The 15,797-nt window shown below is 40.6% G+C and overlaps 1 protein-coding gene across 4 annotated transcripts in view; it reads left to right on the forward strand.

The window, feature by feature from the left end:
• PLD1 (phospholipase D1) overlaps nt 1-15,797 on the forward strand; it is a 242,839-nt gene that overhangs the window by 200,057 nt on the left and 26,985 nt on the right. For all 4 annotated transcript variants that reach the window (XM_058661105.1, XM_058661104.1, XM_058661106.1 and 1 more), the window contains 2 exons: nt 1,232-1,281; nt 12,773-12,907. In XM_058661105.1, coding sequence (XP_058517088.1) covers nt 1,232-1,281; nt 12,773-12,907 — 185 coding nt within the window. The remainder of the gene's footprint in view (nt 1-1,231; nt 1,282-12,772; nt 12,908-15,797) is intronic.

The following is a 15,797-nucleotide window of genomic DNA, read 5'->3' on the forward strand; positions in this document are numbered from 1 at the left end:
CCATCTGTGGTTTCTTATCTGATTGATCCAGCCAACTATTTTTTTTGAAGAGGAAAGAGGACAAATGAGACCTTGTATAAAACCTTGGCTGCGTAAGCAGGGAAGGTCCCAAGGCCCTGGGCCAATTGGGATTGGAGACAGAGGTGCGCAGGTAGTTGGGTCTCTCCACAGAGGTTGCCCTATAAGGTTTGGTCACTTCCACTACACTGTTTGAGAAATCCATTTGGTAGGATTTCTGCAATCCTATTGCTTCTTGTTGACTTTTGAAGCTTATTATCTGCCTGCCAGGATTTCTGCTAAAGACTCGTATATTCCCTGCCAGGTAATTTTGCCTAGTTACAGTATGGAAGTTTTGATTTATACACTTAGACTGAGGATTTGTCGATTTCTAATGTTGTCTGATTTATAGCATAATGAAGAAAGCTTCTCAAGTATTGCAGGCACTGACACAATACTTAATTGGATTTTATCTGCTGCAATTGTCATTCTAATGTTGGAATATGGTCCCTGATAATTATTTTCTGTGACAATTTTCTTACTGTAAACCAGCTCACTGAAATAACATGTTTGGCTTTTGTTCAGCATCCGAAGGCATAACCTTTCATTATGCAAAAATGTCTATGTGCTGGCATCATTTAAAATCATATCACCATTTCCCATGCATAACTGTGTTTTTAATTACTTTCACAGAGCAAGCAGATGGAACATAGAGTTTTTATTTTGTCAGTCTTTATAATTCATTGCCTATTATCTTGAAAAACAAAACATTAGCAGAGTCAGTTATTTGAAGCTCATTTATCACCTTTAAAAAGATTTACCTATTTTAAAATACAGTCTTGTATAATAGTTTTACTTAATTCTTAGTTCTGCCCCTTCAGTACTGGGGGCGAAATGATTTTGTGTACTTATCCATTGAGGCATTCTAAATTTTACTTTTGTGTCATTGAATTGTTGAAGATGGCAAGTTCTTTCATAACACAGCTTTTTAAATTTAGCATGTCTTTCTGAAACCTAACAGCCATGTTTTACCAGAATTTATTGGTAATGAAACAACTGCTTTTTCCTATTAGTAGCATGATATTCATGTAATATTTCTAGCTTTCAAAAATATGAGCACATGTTCTGTGTTTTCTTTTCTCGGGTTAGGGATAGGTAGACCCATAATGATTACAACTGGAAGTGGCTGTTTCGAAAAACCTCCTTGATTCTTTCTTATTTTACATCTTTTCAGAACCATGTGCAGAGGAGAAAATTCAATCCTTGGACAATTAAAAGCAGAACGTAAGAAAAGTTTTCTCTTCGTGGTTGCGTTTGGTGATGAAAGTGGGCTCTCTCTAATTATTCATGTTTTCCAAGTGCGATTACAGAAGTGCATTCATAAAAGGCTCCCCAACAAGTGCTCCACTGAGATAAAATGTTCACATTAAAATGGCCAAACCAGTGTTCAAATGAAAGCCCTAAGACTTGGCATACACAGGTTATTAAGCAATGGGTGTCTTCATAATTTTTTTTCTTTTAAATGTATACATGGCTTGATAACAGATTTGTAAGATGTCACAATGATCCTTACTGTTTATTCTCCTTCAGCCCCCTATCAAAATCCTAGGGAGTCTTCAGAACAAATGTCATTTTAGCTTTAAAGATGAGACAACACATGGTATGGGGCAAATTTATGCAGCCGCCTGTCAATGTAGAAGTTCTTGTGTTTGGGAAAGGAGGTGTATCACAAATCCATTTTGCCACCATTAATATTTTACTAGCCTTTGAGATTATTATACTAGATAGGGGTGGAAAATAACAACAACAACAACAACAATAATAATAATAAAAGGCAATGATACCTTTCAGTTTTACAGTTCTTTGAGATTTTCAAAGGTGCTTTTGTTATCAGAAAAGCCCAGTGGGTACTTTCCTCAGGTTGATATAGAAATAAAAAGCTGGGAACCAGTTGTAGATAGAGAAGTTTATTTGTGAAAGGATCAGGTGAGCAGGGAAGGGAAAAGAAAGGGGAAAGCACTTCCCAAGAGAAAGCTGAGAGGCGGGGTACCTCTCGAAAGGAGAGGGGAAGGGAGACATTAAAGGTGTGAGGAAGGGTCTTGGGCCTTTAAGCCATCCCTGACCCCTCCTTGTTGAGCAGGAACCTACAGGTAAAAGGTTTCCCATTGGTGTCTCTTAACTAGTTAGGAAATGGATAGGCAATGCTTGTGCCACCCACCTCAAGGTGTGGCCAAGATTTCAGCAGGCTTGTACTGTCTCAGACACCCCTTTTGGAATCCCACATCCTACTTCTGTGGGGGTAAGGGGCTACTTCCTGCTGCAACGGGGCATCATTCGGGTAACGGGGCCTCTGGAGGTGTGGGATCCACAGCCAGGTTGCAGTGACACTTTCTCATATGTTCTAATTTACCCTTTTTCATAGTTCTTGCATATCATTTATTACAGCTGTGCATGCACTTATCCATAGCTCTCTGAACTACCTCCTGGTATATAGTAGGTGCTCAGTAATATTCCATAATGTTCGGTCCCTGTGTGTCCCGGATTCCAGAGAACTAATCTGGCCTGACTCAAGTTGTCTGGCTTCCAGATCAGGTGGGGGGCGGATTGTGAAAACTAGGATGGCCACACGAAATAAACCAAATTTTATACAGAAGACAAGATCAACCTGGTAGGAACCCCTCAGCTGCCAGCTCATCAAAGTTGTATTTTTATGAAGCTTCACTTCCTGTTGGCAATCAGAGCAGTGAGGCATGGATGGCAGGAAATAGATGATGTATTGGTAGTGCAAAGGAGAGCCAAGTGTGAAGAATTGACTCATGGAGGGCTTGAGGGCTGGAGAAGCAGGCAAGTAAGGGAAGTGAAGTGTCATTAATTCTGCGAGTGTCAGCCCAACTGCCTGGTGGAACAAGCTACCACCAACAGGTCTGGAAAAGCCAAAGGGGCCATCCTAATCATGTGACCTCATGTGACACCATCCGCAGATGGGATACAAACCCCAGCAGTGGTTTTTGTTAGCTTGTTTGTTTCTTGGAGGAAGGTTTTACTTTATTGAACTTCCAAAATGGAGTTCACTTGATGATATATGGAAACTTGTGGAGAAAACAATAGCCCTTCCCAGAGGTACTTTTAACTCAGAGCACAAATAAAACATCATCAGGAATGATAGAGGAGGAGGGTGCGATCTCAAAGAAGTACTTCTTCATAAAAGCAGTAACAACACTGACCCCCACACATCCACCCCTCCAAAAAATCAAAATCATTCTTTTCCAGGCAATGGTCATTTACCAAAGGCTTCTGACAATCCAAAGAGTTGGTTATTCAAGAAAAATAGCCAAATATCAATAAAAACAAAAAACAGTAAGTCTGTGGCATTGTGGTGCTTAACTTGCCACAGCCCCCATCCCCACCCATTCCTAAAGTCCTTAGTGCTTTTAAAAACCATGAGTTGGAGGAGTTAAACAGGATGGATGTTCCTGTCCTCTGGCAGTTCTCAGAGTCCTGTCATCATAAGACTCATCTGGCAGTACCCTTCAAACCACCACCCAGAGGACTTGTTTATTTCACTGGCTCTGAATTTGCTTGGTGCACATAGCCTTATCAAAATCAATCAGCAACAGTGATTTGACATTACAGCTGCCTGAGGCAGCAATAACAATGGAGCAAACCAGAAGCTGATTCAGACCATTGGAGGGGCAGGGCATGGGGAGGACAGCTTCTAGCCCCCCAGCTGAGTCATCCAATGGGATGCCCTGATCCCAACTAGGGCCTCATTCCTGCAATGCTTACTTCACAGTTCCCATTTAACATCTGGCAGATAAGGTTAGGAGATTGCACATGATAACTCCTTTACTTAATCCCTGCAGCCCAAGTTCTTGGGTCCCTGCCACCCACATGGAAGGCTTGGATGAAGTTGCTGGCTCCTGGCTTCAGCTTGGCCTTTCCCCCGTGATTGTGGACATTTGGGAAGAAAATGAACAGCTGGAGGATGTCTGTCTCTCTCCTTCCCTTTCTGTCACTCTGCCTTTAAAATAAACAAATGCATCTTTTAAAAAAAATCTTAAAAAGGAAAGCCAGGGAAGGAGAATTTGTAGTTCCAATATATTTGTGGAGCTCTGAAACCCTATGGGCTTGTGTATGTAGGTTTGTTTATGTACTCAAGAATAGTTTCAGAAGGTCCTAAGCTCTCAAACCTCTGGCTGACCTTGAGACTGTGCAAGCAGTGAGTGACGCCTAAGTAGAATTGTAAACTGCATGCCTGAGCGTTTAAGGCATGTCTCCGCACCCACACACACACAGAGCCCTTTAGGAAAGTGTAAAAGACTGATTGATTCCAAACATCTAGCAAGTTATATAAAGCATATTATATGTCTATAATGGAGTCATAAATAACAAAAGTAATTTTTGGAAATTCACAAATAATGGGAAGTTAAACACATTTCAGTAACCCACTTTTATGTTGGAATGCTAGGAAGATTAAGACTCAGAAAGAGAGAGAGAGAAAAAGGGAGGAGAGGAGAGGGAAAAAGAGGATGGCAGGGGAGAGACAAGAGAGAAGGGAATAAAAGAAAAAAGAATTAGAAGGATAGATTTCACCTGTAGTGTTACTCCCTGAATTCCCAAAATAACTTAGCCCAGGCTGAAGCTGGAAGTCAGGAACTCAATCCAGTTGGATGAGGGTGGCAGGGATCCAGCCTTGTTGCTGAGCCATCACCAGCTGCTTCCAAGGTACACTTTAGCAGGAAGATGAAATTGCAAGTGAAGCCAGGACTCCAACCGAGACACTTTTGATTGGAGCACAGACACCCTGATTGGCATCTTAACTGCTAAGCTGATCACCACCCTTATACATGAAGATATTTATTGTGAGAAATTGACTTAAGTAACTATATAGAGGATAAGAGGTTCCAAAATCTGCTTGATATAGTTTGGAGACCCTGGAAAGCCAGTGGCATAAAAGCTAAGGGAGTCCGTGGTATAAATCCTGGTACGAGTGCAGTCGAAGACCATATCCAGCTCAGTAGTGAGTGAAGGCTTGAACTCTGCCTTTGTTTGCTTTTTGTACAACACTCAAAGAAATTGCCAAGGAATTCCACAAGGTCTGCCTTCTGAAGAAGCCACACCACAGCGCAAGAGGTTAAGCTGATGCTGGAGTTGCTGCAGTTCCAATCCACTTCCCTGCTAATGGGGGAAGACTGAAGAGCTTGGGCCACGGAACTCACTTAGGAGACCAGGAAGAAGCACCTGGCTACTGATTTCAGACCAGCCTGCCTCTGGCCATTGTGGCCATTTGGGGGAGTGAACTAATGGATGAAAGATTTCTCTCTCTCTCTCTCTCTCTCTCCCCCCACCCTCTTTTCCTTCATTTCCCTCTATTTCTCACTCTTATTCTCTCTCTCCTTCTTCTTCTCCCTCTTCAGTTCTTTTAACAGCGAAAAAGAACAGTATACCTGATTAATGGAATTGCAAAAATCCTCAACAAAATACTAGCCAGTGAAATCCAACAACACATCAGAAAGATCATTCACCTAACCAGTTGGGATTTATCTTCGGTATGCAAGGATAATGCAGCATATATGGGTCAATAAATGTAATGCAGCACATCAACAAACTGAAGAATAAAAATTACCTGACTATCTCAATAGATACAGAGAAAGCATTTGATGGTACTCAACATCTCTTTATGTTAAAAACCTTAAGTTAATTAGGCATAAAAGCATAATGCCTTAACATACATAGTAAAGACAATATGTTTAAAACCTAGTGCCAGCAGCATATTGAATGGGGAAAAGCTGAGGTGTTCCCACTAAGATCTGGAAACAGACAAGGATGCTCCCTCTCCCACTGCTATTCCACATAACACTGGAAGTACTAGCCAAAGATACAAAGCAAGAAAAATAAATCAAAGGAATACAGATAGGAAATAAGGAAGTCAAATGATCCCCGTTTGCAGATGACATGATTGTGTATATAGGGGAGCCAAAAGGCTCAACCAAGAGACTACTGCAACTCAATAGAGAGTTTGGCAAGATCACAGGAGACAACATCAGTACACTTAAATCAATGGCTGAGAAAGAGGAAACAAAATCCATCCCATTCACGATAACAGCAAATAACGTACATACATAAAAATAAATCACCTCAAATACCTTGCAGTCAGCCTAACCAAGGACATGAAGGATCACTACAATGAAAACTACAAAACACTAAAGAAATAGAAGAAGACATCAGATCATGGAAAAATCTGCTGTGTTCTTAGATTGGCAGAATCGGCATCAACAAAATGTCTGTATTGCCAAAAATAACATACAGATTTAATGCACACACTCAAAACTCCAACAACATTTATCTTATACCTAGAAAAGATGATGCTTAAATTTATACGGAGATGCAAGAGACTCCAATAGCTAAAGTAATCTTAAACAATAAAAACAACACAGGGAGTATCACAATATCAAATTTCAAGATAAACAACAGGGCAGTGGTGATCAAAACAGTGTGTTACTGGCACAAAAACAGACCTGAGATTGATGAAACAGGATGTACACCCCCGAAGTGAACCCACACATGTATCACAACTAATTATTCACAAATAAACCAAAATAAACAAAGGAGAAAGGATAGTCTTTTTAACAAATGGTGCTGGGAAAATTGTTTGTGTCCATATGGAAATGAGACAGAGGGTTTTCCCTGTGCTGGTAAACTGTCCAGGTGCTCACAAGAGCCAGGCTATAGCTAGGAGCCCAGGATGCCAGCCAGGTCTTCCACCTGATTAAACAAAAATCAGGAAAACTGCTGGGAGCTGGCAGTGGCTTGTAAAAACGCAGAGGTGAAGTTCACAGAAAATTGAAATAAATCAATTCTTTAATTCCTCAGCTGTGAAAATGTCCAGGACTTACTATAAAGCATTTGTCTCGGCACCCTTTTCCCACCTTTCCTATTCTGTGTGGATCTTAGCACAATAAGGAATTTCAGTGGTAAGCCTGCTTAGGAACAGATTTCCAGGAGTCCTGGGAACAGGTGTAAAGGAAGCACCTCGGTGGGGGCAGTGTTCACATGCTGCACATGGAGAGAAAGGATTAACTACGTAAAGCACCTTTCAAACTTTGTCTTTATAAATGTGTGGTGGGTTTTAAATATGTGGACTAGTTAATCTCTAATTGGATAGAGAAATAGAGTTCTCACTGTTTTAATTATTTAGCATAACAGAACTGCTGCTATGAATACATTAGAGTTCCTGAAAAAAAAAAAACCCAGCAGTTATTAGTACATAATTATGATACTCCAATCTTCTGAAATTTATTGTTCCAAGTATTTTTTTTTTTCATTCTTATAATGTTTGTGAATTATAACCCTTTAGCAGCCAATTCAGAATAGTTTAACATCTAGGCCAGACACACTTAATATGTACATATAGTCGTATTCAAATTTTTAAGTAATAAGAGTCTTTAAAAACTCTTGATACCTTCCACAAATTTTCATTATAATATTGAATCTGTTGGACTAAATGCCTCCTTTTCTGAACTACACACACCAATGGTAATAGCAGATATGTCCTGGGGCCTGTATTTATCTTCAAATTCCTAAGATACAGCCATGATACACAATTTAAAATCTGCCCGACACTTGTCCATCACGTTAACTCTGTACACACATTCCTGGCTTTCCCATATTTTCCTGAAAAGGCACCTGTTTTGCTAGTGTATGCTGAGGACTGATAAGCACCGCTACCTCTGTGCATATCACATGCAAGCCAGGGTGGTTTTTTTCTTTTCTGTTCACAGAAGAAGGGACTACTACAGATGTATTCCCGTTTTGCTCTTCCCTCCAGCGGTGTGTGCTGGATTCCTTCCCCTCAGAGCAAGACACTCCCTCGGCCTTTGACAGGCCACTCTTCCATTCATTCCAGATTTCAATTTTCTGACAAAGAACCCTTTTCTTTGTCTTATACCCTAGAAGAGGTCCTTTTGGCTTTCTTTTCAAGGCTGTTTTCCACAGAGAAGTGAAAGTTTTAGCATATCGTGAAGGCTTGTGCATTGGCACTTAGGAGCAGGAAGTGGGTCTGGGCAGTGGGCCTGGATGCGCCCTGGCTAGTGGATATTTTGTTGATACTCTGAATGCCGGTCATGGAAGAGCACATAGCTGTGCTTCGGCAAGTTATAAATGAACCTTCATGTTGCTAACCACAAGTCAACATCACTAATCTTAAAACAATATGCTGGGCCCGGCGGCGTGGCCTAGCAGCTTAAGTCCTCGCCATGAAAGCCCCAGGATCCCATATGCGCGCCGGTTCTAGTCCCGGCTGCTCCACTTCCCATCCAGCTCCCTGCTTGTGGCCTGGGAAAGCAGGAGAGGACGGCCCAATGCATTGGGACCCTGCACCCCTGTGGGAGACCCGGATGAGGTTCCTGGTTCCTGGCATCGGATCGGCGTGCACCGGCCCGTTGCGGCTCACTTGGGGAGTGAAACATCGGATGGAAGATCTTCCTCTCTGTCTCTCCTCCTCTCTGTATATCCGGCTTTCCAATAATAATAATAATAATAATAATAATAAACAATATGCTAAACTACGAATAATTTCAGAGAAGTTTCTAGGGCTGCTGTAGGTGTGCATTGTTTAAAAAACAGGGCAGCCTCTTTTTCAAAATAAATGAAATTAACATTGATATAATACTATTATCTGGATTATAGGCCTTGGTGAGATTTTTGCCATCTGTCTTAATAATGTTTTGTAGCAAAAGACAGGGTTTTTTTCTGGTCTAAATTCACTTCCCAGTCTATGTGATGTTTAGTTCTTGTATATCTTACTTTCTTTAATCTGAAATGATTCTACATTTGTCATGGAGCATTCTTGACCTTTACTTTCTGAAGAGCACAGACTAGTTATTCCATAGAATGTCCCTCAATTTGGTTATGTCTGTCGTGTCCTCCCGTTTAGACCCAGGTAACGCCTTTTACACTAGAACATCACAGAAGTATGTTGCATCCTTAGCTTGGGAGGCGCTGGATCCTGATTTGTCTTATTAGTGGTTATATTGACTTGCATCAGATCACTGAAGGAGAAGTCTGCGAGCGTTCTCCACTGTGAAGTTACTATTCTCCCCTTTGTGATGAATAAATATTTTGTAGGGGACCATTTCGAGTGGATAGATATCCTGTTTCTCATCTAACATCCATCTGCTGGCTTTGGTACATTAATCATTATGCCCTGGATCTGTTACATTTGTGATAGTTGCCAAATGCTGACTTTCTGTTTCCATGATTTCTCCTACATCTATCACTGTTGTTAAAAGAATGTGTAGGTTGATTTGGAAGGCGGAGTTACAGAGAGAGTGAGCTTCCATCTACTACTTCAATCCCCAATGCCCATAAGCCCTGAGGAGGGTTGGGCAGGCCAAAGTCAGGAACCTAGAACTCCATTCAGGTTGCCCAGACTGGTGACAGGGGCCAAGTACTTGCACATATTTGCCAGGTAAAGGAGCAGAGCTGGGCAAGAAGTGGGGTAGCTGCTCCAATATGGGATATCAGACATGCAGTTGACAGCCTAACCTGGGACAGAACACCAACTCCTGTTAGTTTACTTTAAATTAATTGGTTGGCTTCTGTTATTAGGAGATTTTCCCCTTCTTTCCCATTTACTTGTTTATGCACTGATTTATGATAGAGTGGGCTTACGGATTCTTGCTTTATTCAGGGGATTATGATGTTGATGTTTTGCTGCCTTGGCTTTGGCCTCTTGAAGTTAGTGTCATGTCCTTCTGACATGTCTCCTCAGCCTTCTCTCCTCTTTGACGAGGCAAGATGTTCCAGACTCACTCATCCCTAGCATGAGGCCTGGAAGCAGTCTTGCTCCAAGGAGCCTAAGTTCTTCTAGTGAGAAATAACACAGTTCAACATTTAGGTGCTAGATAAGACCATTGCTACTGAAATAATTTCGCTTTAGGTCTTTTGTATACAAGCACAAACCTATGTGTCTTTCTCTTGTCTGTCTGCTTATATAGCTATCTAATCTGCCCAAGTTCCCACCTATCTTATTCTGTTGCCTCCCATCCCACATCACGGGAGTCCTCCTAGGCGTTTTTCTTTCTGCTTTATAAATCGTTTCTCTCACAGTGAGATGCCTGGCTGTCAATATTAATAGCCTACTGACATATTTTCTCAACCTTAGAATACACAAAAGTTTTTTTCCAGAACTGCTAACCTATACCACTATGAAAAGTACATCTACATACTAGATTCCAATTTTGTTTTTGTCTTTAGCTAAGTAGATATACTGAAATGTCTGTAATCAAAAGTTAACCCGAGGTTAAAAGTCAAATTTAAATGTTTGTATTCCATTTTTCGAGTTTTTTCATCCATCTTTCTTGGTGGTATTTTAAACAAACTTCTTTTTCATGGTAGTTTTAAATTCACAAAACAAAAATTTTGAGCACCCTCTTATGCGTGTATAACATATATTATGTGCTTTTAAGTATATTAAGAAAGTATTTATCATTTCCTATTTCCTTTATTGTTTTTAATTAAGAATAGATATCTGTGTTAGTAAGACTTCCGTTGCATTACCTAAAATACCCAAGAAAAGCTACTAAGGGTAGAAGATTTGTTTCTGCTCATTGTGTAGAGATTCACAACCTGAGATCAGGTAGCTCCATCAGCCTGCAGTCTGATGAGGGCGGAGGCTGTCCAGGGCAGAGCTTATGCAGACTAAAGAAGAAATGGCCATCTAGGAGGCAGAGAGATGAGGGAACACTTTGTCCTTTGTGTGATCACCCTCTGCTTACAAAGCACCACCCAGCATCCTGAAGCAATCCAGTTGGACTGATCACTTTCCAAGGCTCCAAACTCAGAACCATAAATACCATCATTAATTCATTTACTTAACACTCGGGATTGGGCTCTTAGCACATGGACCTTTGGCAGATACCCAAACTATTGTTCAAATGGAGGTAGATGCAGTTGAGTGAAAAGCTTTTGGCATTTATTGATATAGATAACTGTGTAATTTTTTTACTCTCTAGACAGATTTCTTGCATTATATTATTGGATACCCCTGAAAGGCAACGCACTGGGTCATGATACATGATTTTATTGACATGTGTTACTAATCATAAATTTATTAACACTAAAACTCCTTGTCAATGTCATCAAGGACAATATCCCCTAGGACATTTATTGAATTCATTTCTTCTGAATCGAGTTTCTGGATTTGGGTCAGGGGCATCTGCTTTTAGCAAGTCCCATAAAGGTAGCCAATATGCACACTGTGTTGTGCCATGTGATTTTTAAAATGAGAAATATTGCAAAAATATTTAGCAAAAAGTTTGCTTTTTTAGAAACTGCTTTATATCTTAAAATTTTGTATCTTAGTTCTTAAGAAACTGCAGGAAAGTGAGTGATATAGAGAAGCCAAAACCTAAAATATTAGCTGTCACCTGAATATATATCCTTTCGCTCACTTATTTTTTAGCATTACTCAAGATGGAAGATAAAAAATTGTGTAAGACTCAATTCCTGTGCAACAATAGTTAAAAATAGGAATTGAAGAAATATTTGTGAAATATTAGACCCTATATTAACGATATTTTCCAGGAGTTTTAAGAATGTGAGATACTTTAAAACAGGAAGTGCTGCTCTTGCTTGGATCAGAGAAGACTTTAAAGAGAAGATGGTGTTTTAGATGTAACAGTAGTAAATGGGAAAGGAAAATGGTTTACAAAAGTCTCATTTGCATAACCTTTTTTTAGGAACACTTCTTACAACTTGCACAAGTACAGTCAGCCCCTGTCAGACACAGCTGTGCAGGATCCTTGAAGCACACAGGGAAGGATGATCTGGAAATGGGGGAATTTCTGCATAACCTACGAAAGAATTCATTTTCAAGACACCTCAACATAACAGAAACATTGACTATTAGTAGTAACATAGGAAACATCAATGATAAATGGAAACTTCAAGAAATGGAACATGAGCTGTTCTAGTAGCACGCTTCAGATTCTAAGAACAAAAAAAGGCTGTTAGAATTTCTGATGGTTTGGTTCCACTCTATTTATTCTTAGCTTATCCAGGACAACTACTATGTGGGAGAGAGATCATAAACTCTGGCAACTCACACTGGCACCGGATAACGATTCTGGGTTGGCTTCTTATGAAACATGATTCACCTTTTCACATGATGAGAGGGCAACATGTTAAATAAAGTACAAATCTAGTAGTTACTCTGAAGATAATTCCCGTAAGTTAAATATAGTAAGGAGCCCTTCATCTACTGATTTTAATGAGCCAAAGCAGAGGAGAATTTGAAATTGCCAACGTAGTTATTTATCCAGTGTCTGTAGAATTTAACTGTTGCTTAGCGTTGAATATGCTCTGTTCTGTATTCACTGGATGGTTTTGGCATGCATCTTAAATCTGATTTAAACTGTGGCAAGTGTCCACCAAGACAGAAGCATTGTCACTTTGCAGACTTGAGTCAACTCCACTGGATTAGCCTTAACCTCCAAGTCACTGACATGGAGTGTAAACATTTAAAGAAATTTTAAGATTGGCTTAATGAAGTCAGGAGACACACCAAGATTATTTTTCAAATGTATAACCATCCAGATTAATAATATAAAGCTCCTCAATGACCAAAAATGGATCCTGATAAAATTCTGATACAAAGTACATATTGATACAATATGCTCTAAACATACTGATTAACTGTATTTGTTTTGCAAAATAACAAATATAGTGTACCATTATTAGCTTGACCATATTTTTATCTTTTTTATATTTACAGTTGGTAACCAGTGGATAAACTACATATCATTCTGCGGCCTTAGAACACATGCTGAGCTAGAAGGAAACCTGGTCACTGAACTGATTTATGTCCACAGCAAGTTGTTAATTGCTGATGATAACACTGTTATTATTGGTAAGTATGTGCTCTGTAGCTGTATACTGTGCCATTCACTTCTCCCATGCCAACTCTTGGTATTCCAGCCTGACTTCCTTTGTGTAACACAACATCTAACATTTCTGAGCAGTCATTTCCCTTAGGTCCCTTTTTACCCTATTGTTAACGTGTGAAGAATTGGAAATCAAGCTCAACCACATGGAATGTTATATTCATTATATGCAGAGCGCACGATTTAACCGTAGAGTGCAAAAATCTATGCTCTAATCCACCAGTTCACTCCCCAAACGGTCACAGTGGCTGGAGGCAGACCAGGAGGAAGCCAGGATGCAGGAATTCAATCCAGGTCTCCCGTTGGGTGTCAGGAACCGAGTCACTTCAGCCATCACTTACTGTCTCCGAGGGTGAATAATAGCAGGAAGCTGGAATAGGGACGGAGTCAAGAATGAACCCAGGTTAAGTATTATGGGATGCAGACAACCCAGTCACTACCCAAAATTCCTTCCTCGCTTCTTTATTCCTTTTTTTTATATATCAAAACCACCTGCCTTAGTTTGGGAAACAGGTAGAAAGGAAATGAAGAGGGAGAGTGTATTGTAACTGAGTACCCTGTGGTGATTTGTTTGTGTTTATATCACAGCAACCTAATCATTACCCCTTTAAAAGTAACCAAGTTATTAAAATATTGCAGCTGTTACACTTACAGCTGTCTGTTCCTAACATCTGTGTTTTGGGTGTCATTAATGAGTCTGTAGAGCAGGCCAGCTTTGTTGAAATTGTGGCTGAAGAGGAAATTGTTTCTTTCTTGAAAAAAAATATTTATTTTTATCGGAAAGTCAGATATACAGAGAAGCAGAAAGACAGAGAGGAAGATGTTCCATCCTCTGATTCACTCCCCAAGTGGCCCCAATGGCCAGAGCTGAGTGGATCCAAGGCCAGGAGCCAGGAACTTTCTCCAGGTCTCCCATGCAGGTGTAGGGTCCCAATGCCTTGGGCCAACCTCTGCTGCTTTCCCAGGCCACAAGCAGGGAGCTGGAAGGGAAGGGAAGCAGGACCACCGGGACACGAACCAATACCCATATGGTATCCTGGCATGTGCAAGGCAAGGACTTTAGCCGCTAGGCTACCTACCGTACCAGGCCTGAGAATTCTTAATGACATGCAGTAGCCTTACACAGGAGTCTGTATCTATTCTCTCTTCCCAAAAGCCTTTCTCCAGCGATACATTCAGGAAGAAGTCAGGAAGAAGTCACTGGTCATACATCCTTTGCAGGTTAGATTAACTTGACAAGAAAAGTTGAGTGTCCACCTTTCTTCTTGCATACCCACAGAAAGGCTCATTTTCGCATCCTTGAATTGCTTGACTTCTGATATTATGTTATACGAACACTAGGTTGAGACCAAAATGAGAAGCAAGGTGTTAATAAGCAGTTCACTAAATGAGCCAATCAAGGCGGGGACACGTTGTAGAAAGAGGACATGAGCCACTATTGAGAATTCTGCTCATCTGTTTTAAATTAGACATAGTTTCTCAGCTATCATAAGACTCTTCGCTATTCTTTAAGAAACTAAGTGCTATGCAATGTTTTGAAATATTTTGGCAGCAAATATACCTTTTCCATTTCTGTCCTCCAGTGAGAAAGTATGGGGGAAAAAATCCTCTGGTTAATAGTAATGAGACTGTTTTATTTGCACAGTGATTTGGAAAAATTAGTTCTGAAGGCAGAAAATATACAGACCACTACAGCTGATGAGTGAGCAAGTAGGCGAGAAACTAGATAATACAGCGACGGGGGGATAGCTAGATTAGATAGGTACTCCTTTGTACTTACACAGAGCACTTAAGAAAAATACCTTTTTTAAAAATTTATTTTATAGACATGAAAGTTCTTTAGAGGTTTGTTTGCTGCCCTACCTTCCCCCATACACATGATTTCTCTTATTTCCTCAAAACTGCTCTGACCTTGCTCTTCAAAAGCCAACATCAGAATATCTTTATATTCCATTTGAAAATGAAAGTACAAAGGGAGAAGTATTGACGGTTGCTGAAATGGCAAAACAAACAAAGCCACGCGAGATTCGGCTGGTCTTTTCGGCGAGATTTCAGAACTTTTCAAGTGAAAGGCCATTTTGACCTTCAGCCTACTTTACCTGAACGATGAAAGCCAAAGTCATTTCCAGGAACAGAGCTAACAGTTAAATACGTTTGTTCGTTTTCAAATTGGTTATATTCTAGAAAGGTTTCTGAACCCTCCAAAGCTACAGCAGATTTGCTCTGGCAATAGTCGGTCTACTGTGAGCCCAGTTCTTACCTGGTCTCTTCCAATGCAGATGTGGGGGTATTAAGAGGTCTGCCTTGCTAATTCTTCCAGGTTGGTTGTCTTTTTTTTTTCCCTTCCCCAAGGGCAGTACCTCAAAGAACAGAGTCCCCTCCAGGAAAAATCCAAAGCTGTCTCTATTCTTTCTGTCTCAGTGAACACTCTAAGGACTGGCAGATTTGTTGCTTTTTTCAATGCTTCAGGCCTGTTTAAGCTCATGACATGAAGCAAGATGTTTAAATTCTCAGTTTGAGAAGCTGAGGCATTTTTACGGTTGTTCAGCAGATCTTTAAAAAGCTGAAAGGAGATTAAAGGAACTTATGGGTAATTTTTTTTTTTAAGATTTTTATTATTATTGGAAAGCCGGATATACAGAGAGGAGGAGTGACAGAGAGGAAGATCTTCCATTTGATGATTCACTCCCCAAGTGAGCCACAACGGGCCGGTGTGCGTCGATCCGATGCCAGGAACCAGGAACCTCTTCCGAGTCTCCCACGCGGGTGCAGGGTCCCAAGGCTTTGGGCCGTCCTCGACTGCTTTCCCAGGCCACAAGCAGGGAGCTGGATGGGAAGTGGAGCTGCCGGGATTAG

This window comes from Ochotona princeps, chromosome 3 (assembly GCF_030435755.1).
Source record: "Ochotona princeps isolate mOchPri1 chromosome 3, mOchPri1.hap1, whole genome shotgun sequence".
Lineage (NCBI taxonomy): Eukaryota > Metazoa > Chordata > Mammalia > Lagomorpha > Ochotonidae > Ochotona > Ochotona princeps.